This window comes from Saccostrea echinata, unplaced genomic scaffold (genome assembly GCF_033153115.1).
Source record: "Saccostrea echinata isolate AGI-Se365-2 ecotype Australia unplaced genomic scaffold, CSIRO_AGI_Sech_v1 ptg000016l, whole genome shotgun sequence".
Taxonomy (NCBI): Eukaryota; Metazoa; Mollusca; class Bivalvia; order Ostreida; family Ostreidae; genus Saccostrea; species Saccostrea echinata.
The window spans coordinates 23423816-23440214 of NW_026889765.1; the positions used below are offsets into that span (position 1 = coordinate 23423816).

The following is a 16399-nucleotide window of genomic DNA, read 5'->3' on the forward strand; positions in this document are numbered from 1 at the left end:
GCTGAAATTTTATGTTTTCTCGCCATTGAATGTGTCTTTCCTCTTTCTAAATCTTTTTTGCCGTCACATTTTGTCTTTCTCAATGCTGTTCAATACAAGTGTTGAAGCGTATAGTAGAGGAGCGAAAATACAAGTCTAATTTTAACTAGATTGAACACTCTATATAGAATTTGAAATAAAAGATCTCAGAAAATTGACAACAATGAAGTAAAATTGTATTTCACGGAACAATTGTGTCACATTACATGAGTAACCTAATGTGAAAATTGGATGACAAATATTCGTATCAAATATTTCATCTCCGATAGACTCACTGAAGATATACAACATTGTATTTTAAGGTTGCATCATTTGGTCATACCATTACTTACGAAAACATTGACAATTTATTCAAAGAAAGCAACGAGTGGAGATCTTCCTGAGAAAAAAAATTAGTCTACAGAATTTCTTGGATTCAACAAGTGAAAAACAAGAAAACCTTTAAAGGAATATTCATTTAATTAATTAGGGTTTTGAGATTAAATGCAAAATCAACACTAATCTATCCATTTCTCGCATCAATTCTCTTTTACATTTTCTGAAGAATTGTCATTTATAAATTCATAGAAGTCCCCCTCTGCGTTCATGTTTTTTATCTGTCAGTCAAGATCACAGGTTCCTGAGTAACATGACTATATATGTATAATTTCGCGTTATAACGCGAAAGTTTCGCGTTTATTCGCGAAAGTTACGCGTTATAACGCGAAAGTTACGCGTTTTTTCGCGAAAGTTACGCGTTTATTCGCGAAAGTTACGCGTTTATTCGCGAAAGTTTCGCGTTATAACGCGAAAAATATATTTTTGTTACCTACGAAAATGAGCTCAATGGGCTTTCATACAATATTAGTACTTGTCTCATTTATAACAGAGAATATTACAGGCACGTAGTGGGGGGGGGGGGGGTCCAAACATAACCTTTTACTGTTGAAAAATGTTAAAAAGGCGGTTCGTCCCCACCACGTTTTGCAGTTTAGTCAAATCGTCCTATGTTAATGTATTTACAGATATGTTTGTAACTTGATTATAAAAAAGTTAGACCCCCCCCCCCCCTTTAAGGACATACACAACATAGTCTGAATTTTATTGTTTTTTCTCTGGAGTTGAAGAGTAACAATACTTAAAGGAACTATGTGCTACATTTTAAAGTAGCTGTTGTAAACTTCTTCTAAAACAAGTTTGGATAAACAAAACATCTAGGACATATGTTCAGTAATTTTTGTATATTTTTCTTTGAATTATACAAGAATTTTCATCAATTGATATCTTTTCAAAACTCCTGGTAATGCATGCTTGTCTACGAAAATTTGATGACACCATAATCTTAAATTAAGAATATCTTGAAAAATTATCAGTAGGTAAGGTACATTGCGTATGTCCTTAAATTATATGATTCTGAAGTTTTGGACAATTATCATTTTCTTTTTGCTTGTCAAATATTTTTATGGCTGTCCCCCTCCTTCCCCCACTTTCAATACTACGTGCATGTATTAAAGAACAAAGTTACTGTTAGTGTTGTCAAAGTAGTTTAAAATTTTGAATACAAACCAGGCGCGGATCCAGGAATTGAAGTTAGTAGGCAGTGGGTCCAGGGCGACGTCCTGGTGGGGGCCCAGGGGGCTTTGCCCCCGGAAGCTCCTGGATTCTAGAGATTTTGTAAGGTAAAAATGAAGTCTACCGAGTACACATTTTTACATTTTCTCGATGAAACTATGATTTACGCTAACTTTGACAGTTTTACGGGGGCGCCCCGGGTGCACCCCCCTTAAATCTGCCACTGAAAACAAATTGACTCATTTTTTAGATGGATGAACAACTACAGTTAGTATTAGAAGGAAAATCAAAACAGAGATTTTTAGAAATTCATTTAATATATTTTTTATACAAAATTAAAAGTAAGACAACAATCAATATTGAAAATGATTACCCACACACGTAAATTACATACATGTAAATATACAACAAATAATGTAATATACAAATAAGGAAATATAATATTACTTTGTGTAGTAAGAGTGTATAATTCAATAGTGATATTGTTGATTTAAAATTATACAAATCACCAATTGTAAATATATACATGTTTATAAAAAAAAAGGAACTTAATCATGGAGTCAAATTACTGAGAAAAATGACATCTAGAAATGAGAAAACAAGAAAAATAATTTAAAAGATTCACACATGAGCAGTCACATGGCTAAATTAAACAGAAGGTTCACGAGATTGAATCATTCTGTAGGCAATGAAATATTTACATTCATTGACAAAATTTCTTATAAAAATATCACATAACAAAGAAAAATGTTTTAACAAAATGTGTTTAAGAAACACTGATGTCCCCATATAGCAGCTTATAGCCAAGGTTCAAGTTTTTCAAAGCATGTCAAACATCAAGTTCAAGGTCATTAAGTCAAAAATGTTGAAAACCAAGAAAAGGTCTTATCACAAGGAATATACAAGTACAATATGAAAGCTCTAGTATTAATCATTCTAAAGTTATGGCCAAGGTTAATGTTTTACAAAAGTAGGTAAAACTTCCAAGGTCAAGGTCATGAGATAAAAAATGTTGGTACCCAAAGAAAGGTCTTGTCACAAAGAATATACATGTGAAATATGAAAGCCCTAGAACTAACAGTTCAAAGGTTATTACCAAGGTTAAAGATTTTGATGAAAACAGACAGACAGGTGGATAGACTAAGAGGCCCATGGGCCACATCCCTCACCTGAGCACATTGGCTAGGAAAAGCACAAATCAGTTCAGTTTTGAAAAGTAAACTGGGGGTAGGGGGGGAGGGGGGCTTGAATTTTAAACTACCTGAGGATGCTTCCATATAAATATAACAAATGACTTTGCTGTTCTTGACCAGAAGATTTTTAAAGATTTTTTCCTCTACATTCCTTTGTAAAATTTGATACCCCTTTGTGGCCCCTCTCTACCCCCTGGGGTCATCATTTGAACAAACTTGAATCTACACTACCTGAAGATGCTTCCACATCAATATATTTACATCCACTGAATATTATTTCCTTTATTTCTTATGAAAACCATTGCTGTTCATCAGTCAGTAAACAACACTAAGCTAGCCACCTGCATAGATTTCTTGAGCAAAGGCTGTTCCATTAATTATGCATACAATGACATTCACATCTATAATACAATATTTAACATATTTGATTTTTCTTTGAATGTTTTATTATGCAGATGTTAATATAAACAATAAAATGTCTTTCTTTCATTGTTAGTACAGGAATTAATGTCGCAGCTATTGCAGAAAAAAATTACATAACTCGCTCATGCGGGTTATGTATTTTTTCTGCAACAGCTGCAACATTATTTCCCGTACTAACAACCAAAGAAAGCATTTTATTGTTTAAATGACTAAACATGGCTTTGCTATTCTTGAGAAATAGATTTTTTCCTACATATTCCTATGTAAAACTTTGATCCCCCATTGTGGCCCCACCCTACCCCCAGGGGTCATGATTTGAACAAACTTGAATTTACAATACCTGAGAATGCTGCCATATCAATATGACTAAACATGGCTTTGCTGTTCTTGAGAAGAAGATTTTTAAAGATGTTTTCCTATATACTTCTAAGTAAAACTTTGATCCCCCATTGTGGCCCCACCCTAACCCCGGGGGTCATCACATCATTTGAACAAACTTGAATGTACAATACTTGAGGAAGCTTACATATCAATATGATGAAACAAGACTTTGCTATTCTTGAGAAGAAGATTTTTAAAGATTTTTTCCTACACTAGTATACTTCTATGTAAAACTGTGGCCCCACCCTACCCCCAGGGGTCATGATGTGAACAAATTTGAATCTACACTACCTGAGGATGCTTCCATACATGTATCAATATGACTAAACATGGCTTTGCTGTTCTTGAGAAGACAATTTTTAAAGATTTTTTTCCTATATACTTCGTAAAATTTGTAAAACTTTGATCCCCCATTGTGGCCCCACCCTACTCCTAGGAGTCATGGTTTGAAAAACTTGATTCTTCACTATGTAATAAAGGTTTCCTGTAAGTTTCAACTTTTTGGGGCCAGTGGTTCTGGAGAAGAAGGTTTTTAAAATATGCCACCAAATTTCCACTATTTCTGAATTATTTTCCCTCGAATGCGGGTGTGGCTTTTCATATGAATAAACTTGAATCCCCTTCACCCAAGGATGTTTTGTGGCAAGTTTGGTTGAAATTGGCCCAGTGGTTCTGGAGAGGAAGTTGAAAATGTGAAAAGTTTACAGATGGACAGATGGACAGACAGACAGACGGACTACAGACAAAATGTGATCAGAAAAGCTCAATTGAACTTTCAGCTCAGGTGAGCTAAAAACTATATGTCCCGAATCTCAAATTAATTAATAACCCTAAAATTTCAAAGGCCAGTAACTGCTGCCTGCATTCCTGGAAGTATACATTCAGGAGTTTCGTTCACTAACCATGGTCAGTTACCTGTTAACCCACCTAAAGAACACATCTAACCTGATTTTGTATCCATGATATGTGAGAACAGTTTATCAAAACTCAATGAATATCATCTGCAGTGACAAAATTTTCTGAGATCTGGATACTGTTTCATCACACAGGCAGACTGGTTGCCATAGTGATCTAACCTACTGACGCTGCGGAAAACTTCATATTTGTTGTCTTTCAAGTTCTTTGTCACTGTGCCCTCGTATCGTGCATAGTTTGGAAGTGTTTCCATGGTTATTTGGTAATGTGCTACATCTACATTTATTTCTGAACTAAAGTTGGCCACTCTCTGATCAGCATCCACTGTTTTCAAAAATTTCAAAACCTGAAATAGAAGAACATATGATTTTATTCCAAGGGAAGAGAGTGACTTTAATGAAGCTTATTAACTTGTACTTCACAGATGCTTTTGACATGCATCATTTCCGTAGAGATCACTCACACAAACATGCAGGAAAAAGTTTATCTTGCAAGCCATTTGAATTAATTTAAAAATTAACTGAAAAGTTACAAACATGCAGGAAAATGTTTATCTTGCAAGCCATTTGAATTAATTTAAAAATTAACTGAAAAGTTACACACATGCAGGAAAATGTTTATCTTGCAAGCCATTTGAATTAATTTAAAAATAAACTGAAAAGTTATATTCTAGTCAATAATAATTTTACCCAGTATAATTTGTTAATATTCAAATGTTTTATCAGTAATTCCTTACTTTTTCATTAGGACTAATTAAATTTGCAGATTTTATTTTAAGAATTGAAAGCTCATGACATGAGTCCCTCAATGGCAGTGTCAAATCATTGATATAATGAAGAAGTTCATCTGCCATGACTTTTATATTATCACTGTTTGCGTCCACCTTACTTTGCACTAAACATGAACACCAATGTAGGTCAATATGAGCAGACGCACAATTACGATTGGCCGGAATCTCCTGAAGGAGACTAATTCCTCTGCTAGGTATCACAGGTTTATACAACCTTGACAAGTCAATGACATCCCTAAGTGTTTCATGAACATCAAAAGGTGTTGTCAGTCGATTTGCATTTTTTGAAAGAAGTTTAATCAAATGAGGATGTGTAAGTTTAAATCGATGAGGAAAATGAAGACTCATGAAGGGCAGCCTCTCTTCTATTTTCCCCTGTAATGTACGTCTGATCCTCCCGTATCTAGCACCATGGTCCCCCATCACAATCAGTAGAGTATTGTCCAGAAATCCCAACTTGCTGAACATTTTCAGCGATTTCATAAAATCCATATCTAAATATTCTCCTGGGTTATTATCCCAATGAGTCAATTCGGCCAAAAATGTCAAGGAAAACTTGGAAATATTCTGATATTTCACATAGAAGTCTTTCAGGTATTCTAATAAAAACTTATGATGTGGCGTACCACCTGTGCAATATCTTTTGCTCCTTTCTCGGAGTTCAGAGTCCCAGATGGCCTGCCAAAATGGTCTCATATAGTGGTCCACTGGGGATTCCTTAAAACCATTTAATCTAAGGTTAAAAGCACTAATTGAAGGTTCGTCCTCAGCAAACATGGTGACATATCCCTTTTTCTTAAACTCCTTCCAGATCATTGGATAAATGTCCATGTAATAAGAGTCTTCCTGGCTTTTTCTAACTTCAGGTAACTTGAGTTCTGTTTTACCTACAAGAAGCATAGCACATTCATGTTACACCATCAGTTAATAGACTACTACAAAATTATTGCTATTTTTTAGGTCTTGCTATCCGAAGAATACGATTCTTAATGATCGAGGTTGATATCATACTTTGAGGGTTGCTAAATCCTTATATTGCCCCCCCCCCCCCCCAAAAAAAAGTAATAATTGTTATATAATGTGATTCAATGATTAAATGATATAAACTCATTAAGTCAAATTAGTCAACCTTGCCATTTTTCTTGGTAATGAATATCTGGCAAACTGCATGACCTGTTTGAAGTTTCTACATCTTACACTATTGAAGTTGAACATGAATAGATGTATAGATCTATAAATTAATTCAACACTTGACAGACATGTTTTGATAAGACAAAAACTCTCCTCAGCCTTTGGATCAGATGAGGTAAAAAGGATATGATTGGAAAAATTTGCATGAAGAACACAATAACTTTTATACACAAGATACTTTAAAATTTTATCATGCCAATGTTTACCTGTTAAAATTGGTATCAATGCTGCTAGAGTAGCATCACCAACAATATTATATGCATTCAGAATTGTTGACGCTAAATTTTTCTTTAAAAAGCTGTAAGTTTTTGGCAGTTTTCTACGGAATGACATGTGAGACATAGAATCCAAAATAATCAGCATCACATTCATCTGATCCGAACCGAGTGAATCTGGCAAGGCGGAGGCTCTTTTAAAAACCTCCTCTCGAGGATAAACTTGGACTAAAAACTGGTCAAAATCTACGAGATACTCCTCAAAGATGTTCCTTTCCGATTCGATCCTCTCGTCAGCTTCGTTATAAGAGCCGTCACTGTCAACATTTTTTTCAGTCTCGTTCTCATCTGCGTTGATTAAATTGACAGTGGAATTTAACAGACATTTCACTCGTACAAAGTCATGCTTGATTAGGAAGTTAAATGGTTCCTTTTCTTTGATGATACTCTCCGTGTATGTGAAAAATGAATCTGTCACTCTTTCTATTCCCCTATATTCACATGCTTTTATAACTGGTTTATTTTCCAACTTTCTAGATTTAAATTCGTACAAATCTATGGTATTATGAATCGGGTACAAGACACTCATATTTATTGATAAAATATTGTCTTTAAAATAAAACAGGTTGGTTCCATTGCATACAAGAGGTTTATCCATTGGTTGAATAGCATGTTCGATTTCTCGGCTGTAAAGTGGTAGCTGGTGTATCCTACAAACCTCAATCTGTTGATTCGGATTTTGAGCATCATTAGACATATAAACTCTAGAGTAAGACTTCCTTCCAAAGGAATTGGTTTGGCTTTTAGTCCTAAAATTGGACGAAATGAAGTAATGTACAGTCAGAGCAATGCAAAGGAAGGAACTTATGGCCACTACTTTAGGTTTTAGTTTGTATCGACATCTGAAGACTGCCATTATAAAACTATGTGTACTGGTCTTGATTCCCACACTATATTCTGCCTCTCAATGGACATTGTGTAGCTGAAAAATAATGTATAATGGATTAATTTATTTTGTAACAAAAATGATATTTTTGTTCTTTTTTTTAAGGGTGCAATCACACTCAATGTACCCCTCCCCCTTAAAGGCCTTTAAACAGCCTTAATGGCTTTCTTAGGGGAAATAATGAAGAAATAGTGAATATAGATCTATTTTAGACCCATCAAAATATAATTTGTTAATTGATCATGATGGAACTGGAACAATTATGCTCAACTCATTTGAAGTCTGACATCTCTATGAAGTGTGGCTTTATTTTTGGAGAACTGTGAGATGGAGTTGACCCAAATGCAGTTGTAGTTGAATCCACACTTTTCAAAAGTTTATATGTCCCTTGTCCGCCATCTTTGGGGGAAAAAATCTCACAGTAGCCTTTGTAGTTTTCTGGTTTGTAACTTTGTCATTTCACATTTGACAGGTCCAGCACAATCTATAGCTTGAAATAGCTATATAGCTTTATTAAGCTATTCAAAAAAGCTTGATAAAGCTATTTAAATGCAGTTTTTCAGAAAAATGTTTTTTTTAAGAAATAGACAAAAAGTCGCAAGTATTTGACTATTCATATATGTACTATGGGCTATTAAACAACAACCGAAATCAAAGATAGTTCTAACATTGCAGCATTTGAATACTTTTAAGCAAAAGATGAATTTTCATTGTTTGAGTAACTGTACACTACCTCTAAAACCTGTGCATCTTGTACATTGATTGTCCCAGGATGGAGCTACCCACACATCGAAAGAAAAAATTAAATCATAGTGGATTTACCATAGAACGCCCAAATGTTTGGTAGCATCACTGTCTATGTACTAACTGTCGCTTTAAGGATCAGTCTATTGCAGCACTATATTATTAATTATTGAGCTACTTCACCTTACTTGTACTTTGAATATAATATTGTATTTCGTATGAAATATACTTTTAATAATGCCAATCCCGTTTGCTGTGACATATTAAGTAAAGCATAAGTACATACATCTCTAACATCGTCTAGTCCTACTCCAACGAGTGCTTGGTATGGACGGCCAGTGAATGCGAGAGCGCATTTCAATATAAACGGAATATTGCGCTGGATGCTGCGCTTACATTTCATCCGTAGTTTTGCATAAATTTTACGACATGATTTTAGAAAAAAATATGGTTCATGCGTCTTAAAAACTAGGCCCACTTTGATGTTTCTCAAAAAATCGTTATGAGAGAGAGAGAAAAAAAAAACTATAAGGTCCTCTTTTCTAACTATATGTAGGCCTAGTCGCCCGCGTGGCGCAGTGGTTAGAGCGTCTGCTCTAAGATCCCTCACTGCTCAATGGCCGTAAGTGCCGAGCATAGGACAAAATTTGCAGCTCTCCACCGGCAAGTGGTGGCGTATCCATATGAGTGAAAAATTCTCGAGAGGGACGTTAAACAACCTACAAACAAACAATATGTAGGCCTATTAAATCTGCGTATATTTTCCAAGACACTATTTTATACATTGATGTGTGTAATAAATAAATGATTCTTTATAGAAACAATTAATTAGCATATACAATGGCAACGGGTAACAAGGTATTACTAGGATTTTGACAAACCGCCATCCAATCAAATGCTACGAGGGTTGGTTCAAAAGTAATGTCATAACCATGACAACTGCTATAAAATCTTTCATAATCAAATGTCAGGGGCGTAGCTAGAACTTTGACGAAGTATAGGCACAAATTACCCTGTATGCGACGAGGGGTCTGGGGACCGCCCAAGATCCCATGCAGCAGGTCCAGGGGAGCGCCCTGGTAGGGGGTTTCGGAAAATGGATTTCACGATTTTGAGACCTCTGGGTAACAAATTCTGGGCGTTTAAAATACAAAATTCTGGGTCTTTTTAAAATGAAATTTCATATTAAGTAGAAAATCTTTAAAAAAAAAGTGCACTCCAACTTTTTTTTACCAGAGGTGTCTTCAGTTAGGAGAGTTTTCATATTTTTTCGGCGTAATCAAATTTAGAACACGAAGAATAAAGTTATTCATAAAGTATTCAAAAATATTCAAACACAAAGCAAAGTTTTACATATAAATAATATACAAATATAATATACCCACAAAGAAGAGTTAAATTTGGGTGGACAGCCATACAAAAGGTAATTGCTGTTAATTCAAATTAACTAAATTATTTCAAAATTAAAATGACAATTGATACCACACATAACATATCTTGTTAGCATCAGGGGAGTTTTATATCTACTTTAAAATTATTTGCATGTAGAAATTTTAAAGACAGTTTATGAGGAGTCCTACAGTGAAATAACCGATTAACTATTGCAGGTAATTATTACTTTGCACAGTTTTGTGGTTATAAATTAATACAGTAGTGGAAATGTAACTGAATTAAATTAACATTGTGGGTATTGTTTAGAGAGTGAGGAACTTGACTGCAGCAAAGTTGAATCCAAATCTGAACTCAAAAAGAAGTTTCATATTGTACTTTTTATGTTCCTTAATCTTGAAACTGCTGAAGTTTGGTTAGCTGAAAAATCATACTTGGAAATAGACCTGCTCCAAAAACTTTTAACCTGTTTACTAATCAAGAAAATTTTGGTCAGTTCCAACATACAAAGCAAGTCTGGAAGTTTTCATCCAACAAAATGTATATGTATATTCAAACACAAAGCAAAGTTTTACATATAATCATTAACTAAAGAAGGTTTGTAAATGAGAGAGCTCGTAATATCGCGGAAGTAGGAAGTTAACACGTTGATAACATTTCTGGATGCAAGTTAAGGCCATGGAAGTTCGAACAGGAATGAGACGAGAAATGAATATAATTTTAAAGATTTTTTCCATTTTATTCATTTTTCATGTGGGAAAGACTCACAATTCCAATCATTTTTTAGAAAAAGGTAAGAATTTCATTAGTATACAGGCCCGTAGGAAGCAATTTCAGTTTTTTTTTTTGGGGGGGGGCACAGCCATGTATTTTCAGTTGAGGGGGCACTATCAACCAAAAATTCCTTGACAAGCAAAAAAAAAAAAAAAAAAAAAAAAAAAAAGTCATCAGACGTTTTTATTGAGGGGGCACAAGCATATACTAGCAATGTTTTCTACAGTAATGTATATATCGGCAAAATTATTGGGGGGGGGGGGGGAAGATGAGTTTCTTCATACTATGGGGACATGCAAACAACAGTTGTGACGTGTTATCTAGGGTAATATAAAATTAAAGGCTAAGATCATTACTATTTTTACCCTCTCAAAAACTAGTGGTTTAATCAGTGGAGGACTGGATTCCTGTATAAAAGGGTGTGAAGGTGGGTAAGGGGTGTGTTTCACAGATGTAATCATTTTTAGGTCACCTGAGTCACTCCAGGGGGTGTTACTAAAACGCGGAACGGAAAGCGGAACGGAAAACGGAAAATATGATTCAAGGATATAAAAATCATACCAGAAACGGTATACATCATATAATTTTTTTATATTTAATCCTTAATTATTAAAATACGATCTGATTTAGTCATGTTCATTTTCTTATTCATGAAGATCTCTGAACGTAGACAAAGCACAGGGTACGGAAAACGGAACAGAAAATATCTAATGCTGTACATATATACATGTAGCATGTTGCGGTAAAATATGGATGAGTTGGAGAAATTTATTGAAGATCACTCTGATTAATATGAACGGCAGGTATTCTATTTTTTGGGGATAACGTACCCAGGTAGCACAAAACGTTTTCATAACATTATATTCCGGTTGTAAGGACGTTATTAGAAAACGTTCTTAAGAAAACATTTTAAAAACGTTAGTATAACATTATAATCAGGTTGTAAGGACGTTTTGAGAAAACGTTCTAAGAAAACATTTATATAATGTTTTTCATAACATTTCATTCCAGTTGCAAGAACGTTATCAGAAAACGTTTCTAACAAAACATTTTTACAGTGTTTTAGAATCATTTTACCATCATTTAAATAACATTGTAAAAACATTTTGAAAAACGTTATTTTTAATTCCTATTTAAACATTTGTAATAACATTTTTAAAACGTTTTCATAATGTTTTTTAAAAACACATTTAATTTTTTGAATATATATTTCTAATAGTTACACAAACAAAGTAACACTTTAAAAATCTTTTTTAAGAATTAAAAAAAAAAATATAAATTCCAAATTGAAAAACGACATGTTACCAGACAACATTAATTTAACATTGTCTAAAATGTTATAAAAACATTTTTAAAACGTTATGGAAATAATTGCAGTTTCAATAACTATTTTTTTTAAATCAATTTTTTTTTATTAATATGGTATATTTATCAAACTTTAAAAAAAAGTTACCTGATACATTGAATAATTTTACATGTAATTATGATAAAAAAAATCTGAAAAAATATCTTTAATGCTGCTTATTAAAAGGTGACCTTACTATCAAATTAAATTTCAGTTTAAAATTAACATTTCAATAAAATATTTTATGCAACAAACAAAGAGTATGAAATGGTAATTCATCAATTTTGTTGGACAAAAGATATCGATGCAATCAGTTAATCTGGGGATTAAGTCTCCTCTCTAATGTGTTGATCGGGAGTTAATGGAAAAACACAGTGGGGTTCCATGGCTAGGGCTGAGGCAGCCCATCCCAGCTGCATACAGTTTCCACGTGACTTTATCTCTCTGTGGGTCAAACATTTTGAAATCTTGCAAGACAAAGAACAGTAGCTGAAATACTTCACTGAATGTGAGTATAGTTTTGTACTTAATATATCAATATTTCTTATTTCTTACCAAATATAAGCATGATTATAAATGTTAATTCTTTATAGCGGTTGTAGTTAGCTCCGTATACTCGATCTAAATATATATATATATATATATATATATATATATATATATATATATATATATATATATATATATATATATATATATATATATATATATATATGTCTTTAACAGGTAAAATCTTATAGATCATGAATTCTGGTACATTTACATGTACACTTATATATTGACAATATATATACATGTACATACATGTACATGTACTTATGTATTGTATGTGCAACTAGCATGTTAGATATAATACAGGATTATACATACTCAGTTTTTATCTATTCAAGACAACAATGGTCAAATACAGTAATAATAACTTTACCGGGAATGTATAGTTTAATAATGTCAATAAACAATTCACTTATAAGAATTTTCATACAGAAAATCATAGGTTCTAGAATCAGTCCATTGATACTTAAATACTGTGTTTTAACTATTGTTTGAAATATGAATTGTGTTGATTTGGTTTATCTAAATGTACATAAATTAGATTATGCACTATATTTGATTTGACTTACAAACCGATACTGTGTGAAACTTTTATTCATCTTATATTTTTATTCAGCCTTAGACCGTCAGTTTAGATTAGATTGCGCATGCTCCAAGTTGTAAAAGATGTCGAAACAAATTAAGGGTACCTATTATGTACTAATATTCATAGGCATTCACTTTTGGATTTTTTTCATTTTGTTTTAGATCATATTACAGTGTTTCTAATTCATAGTAATCTATCAAATACAATACGAAAACAGGAAGAAATAGTGTTTGATATTGTCTAAGCAATAAGCATTCTTTGGCTGAGACATAATTAAGGCAATGGCTAGTTCAAAATAAATGCACAGCAGGAATGCAAATTAACAGCTTTTCCTTGTTTACAACACCGCGTTAGGTTATCGGAACCTTCATCATATTGATATATCTTAGTTTAACAAGTAGAAGAAACTTTCTGCTTACATAAGCTTGCTTAATATTACCGTCAGTTACAAATAACTTGGGTTTAAAAACGAATTATGCCTCTGGTTTAATGATGTCGTGTAGGCTAAGTAATTTTCCCAATGCAGGACAGGGACGCAACCCCGGTATATACTATGTATATGTTGTACGTAAAATAATAATAATAAAGATACTTCATTTAAATAAGGTAGGCTGACTAATGCAGTGCACTATTCTTTCTCAGTGCCTTCTAATTACACAAATACGTATATATGTCTGAGGAAAGATTAAGTTTAAAAAAAAACACCTGATAAACATTGATATGTTCTTTTTCCTGTTTTTGTCACTAATTTGTTTTTAAACATGCTTTACAAAATAATACCAAAATTTTACAGCACCTATTAAACTTCAAAAGCTGTAAGCTATTTATAATTGAAAATCGTAAAAAAAAAAAAACAAAAAAAAAAAACAAACAAAAAAAAAACAACAACAACAACAATTAATAAAAAAGAAAGATATGGATAACAAAAAATTATAAATCTGGCTTTTTAATATCTAAATTTGAAGATAATCTGGATTCTATTGATCAGAAGTATTTGACGAATTAGAAAATTTTACTTTAGATACCGATCATGGACCCTGACAAAAAACAAAATAAAAGACGCCTATACAACAAGAAATGGATGTCTGAAAAGCGTCGAAAAATACTATTACAGAATCAGAAGGAACGGTCCGAATTAGAAACAGATTCCGATTCAATTCAAAGCTCATATGTTAACCAAGATGGAAACTCTTCTGAAGATGTGCGTGATGCACACAATGTACCTGAGTTGCTAAACTTTCAGACCGATTGTGGTAATGCACAATCTGAAGATAACAGCACTGACCATGTTAACAGATTAGATCTAAATTTTGCCGCATGTGTTACATCTACTGACGAGGAATCAGATAACAGTGATGGACAAAGTGAAGTGATAAACACACTCAGAGAATGGGTAAATGTGAATGAAGTTAACGCAAGCACAGTTGATGATCTTCTGAAAAGATTAAGAAAAACTGTAAATCCAAACCTTCCAGCTTCTTCGCGCACGCTTCTTAATACACCAAGGCACATTGATCTAAGAAGAGTTTCAGACATGGATTATTTTCACTTTGGAATTGAAATAATGATTTTTAATACATTAAAGAAATACACTCAAACGGACATTGAGGCGCTTAGTAATAAATTAATACTATCTCTGAACATCGATGGACTTCCTTTGTTCAAAAGCAGCAAAACAACAGTATGGCCAATACTAGGACTCATTTGCAATTTAAAACCTCCAAAAGCGTTCCCTATAACATTGACTGTTGGCACTTCAAAACCATCGAACCTAGAATTCTTGAATGAAACAATTATTGACCTAAATAATTTAATAACCAATGGAATTAACATCAATGAAGAACATTTTGAAATCAAAGTCCTGTGCATAATTTGTGATGCACCAGCAAAATCATTTGTCAAGTGTGTCAAACAATATTCTGGGTATTATGGATGTGACAAATGCGAGCAACGTGGGCAATATATAGGAAGGATGACCTACCCAGTCATAGATAATCTTGTTTTCAGAACAAATACATCATTCCGGAACCAAACACAAGAAGAGCATCATAAACAAGATGTTCGATCTCCATTTCTTGACCTTCCAATAGATATGGTACAAGACTTTCCTGTGGATTACATGCATCAGGTGTGCCTTGGTGTAATGAAAAAGCTTCTGTTAACTTGGATGCGGGGCCCGAGAGCGAATAATCGACTGTCCATTGGTCAGATTTCTCAGATAAGTACTAAACTTGTGTCTTTTGCCCATTATATACCTAAAGAATTTGCAAGAAAGCCAAGAAGTCTTGAGGAAGTTGATAGATGGAAAGCTACCGAGTTTCGCCAGTTCCTTCTATATACAGGACAATTTGCTTTAAAAGGCGTGTTGCCACAAAACTTGTACAAACATTTTATGTGTCTTTGCGTGGCAATAACTATCCTTTTGAATGAAGACCTTGTTTTGCATTATTCAAATTATGCACATCGCTTACTGTGTTACTTTGTACGGAATTGTCGCAGGTTGTATGGAGAGGAGTTTTATGTCTATAATATACACAGTCTCTTGCATTTACAAACAGAGGCTGATGCATTTGGCTCATTAGAAAATTGTGCAGCATGGCCTTTCGAAAATTATATGCAGCAGTTGAAGCGTAAAGTTCGAGGAGGGAACAATCCAGCAGCTCAGTTAGTTAAAAGGATATTTGAGTCTATGGAAACCGATGTCATCCCGGAACAGGCGAAAGTTAGAAAAATAATGTATAAAAGACCAAACAATGTTTACAGAACTGATAGGAAGAAATACTGTGAGGTAATCCGGCCTCTCAACAGGGACAGACAGGCTTTTCTCTGCAGAGTATACTATTCGTCAGAATGTTCCTTCACTTATCCATGTGACTCTTACATCATTGGTCACGCACAATTCTCTCATCAAAGTTACACTATAAAAACAATTGAAGCTGATAAACTAACAACAAGGTGTCTGAAAATACCTTCTCACCATGACAACAAATTTGTTTTTATTCCACTACAACACAACTTCCAAATGTAACATTTATCACCAGTGAAACAAGAGCTTTGCTTCAAGTTTAAACATGGTATGTGTTTAGAAAAGTAAAACTGAAATTAAACCTTAAAACTTTAGGACTACTGCTTAGTTTAAAATATTTAAATTAAAATATGGATAAGTAAAAATAAATGCTGCCATGTTATATCTGCATGAATGAACTTTAACAGTTACTCACTCAAAATAACTTTTACTAAAATCAAATGTAATATAACATCTATAAACAATTTAACATATGCCATACCTATTACTTACAGTACATTAATTGATAATTCTTGCATTTTGCTAAAATAATCAAAGATTACCATGATTACTGCATATG

The 16399-nt window shown here is 33.4% G+C and overlaps 2 protein-coding genes across 2 annotated transcripts in view; one reads left to right on the forward strand and one right to left on the reverse strand.

Annotated features, from left to right (window-relative positions):
• Positions 1-4380: 4380 nt before the first annotated feature.
• LOC133188558 (uncharacterized) lies at positions 4381-7663 on the reverse strand. The gene is made up of 3 exons (XM_061324029.1): positions 6690-7663; positions 5239-6179; positions 4381-4848 (listed from the first exon to the last, which is right to left on the reverse strand). The coding sequence occupies exons 1-3, from the start codon at positions 7612-7614 to the stop codon at positions 4585-4587; spliced, it is 2130 nt and encodes a 709-aa protein (XP_061180013.1). The 5' UTR covers positions 7615-7663; the 3' UTR covers positions 4381-4584.
• A 2788-nt stretch (positions 7664-10451) lies between these two features.
• Positions 10452-16399, forward strand: part of LOC133188237 (semaphorin-2A-like) — a 57378-nt gene continuing 51430 nt past the window's right edge. The window contains exon 1 of the mRNA XM_061323615.1: positions 10452-10570. Within this exon, the coding sequence (XP_061179599.1) occupies positions 10456-10570 (115 nt within the window). The 5' untranslated portion in view covers positions 10452-10455. The remainder of the gene's footprint in view (positions 10571-16399) is intronic.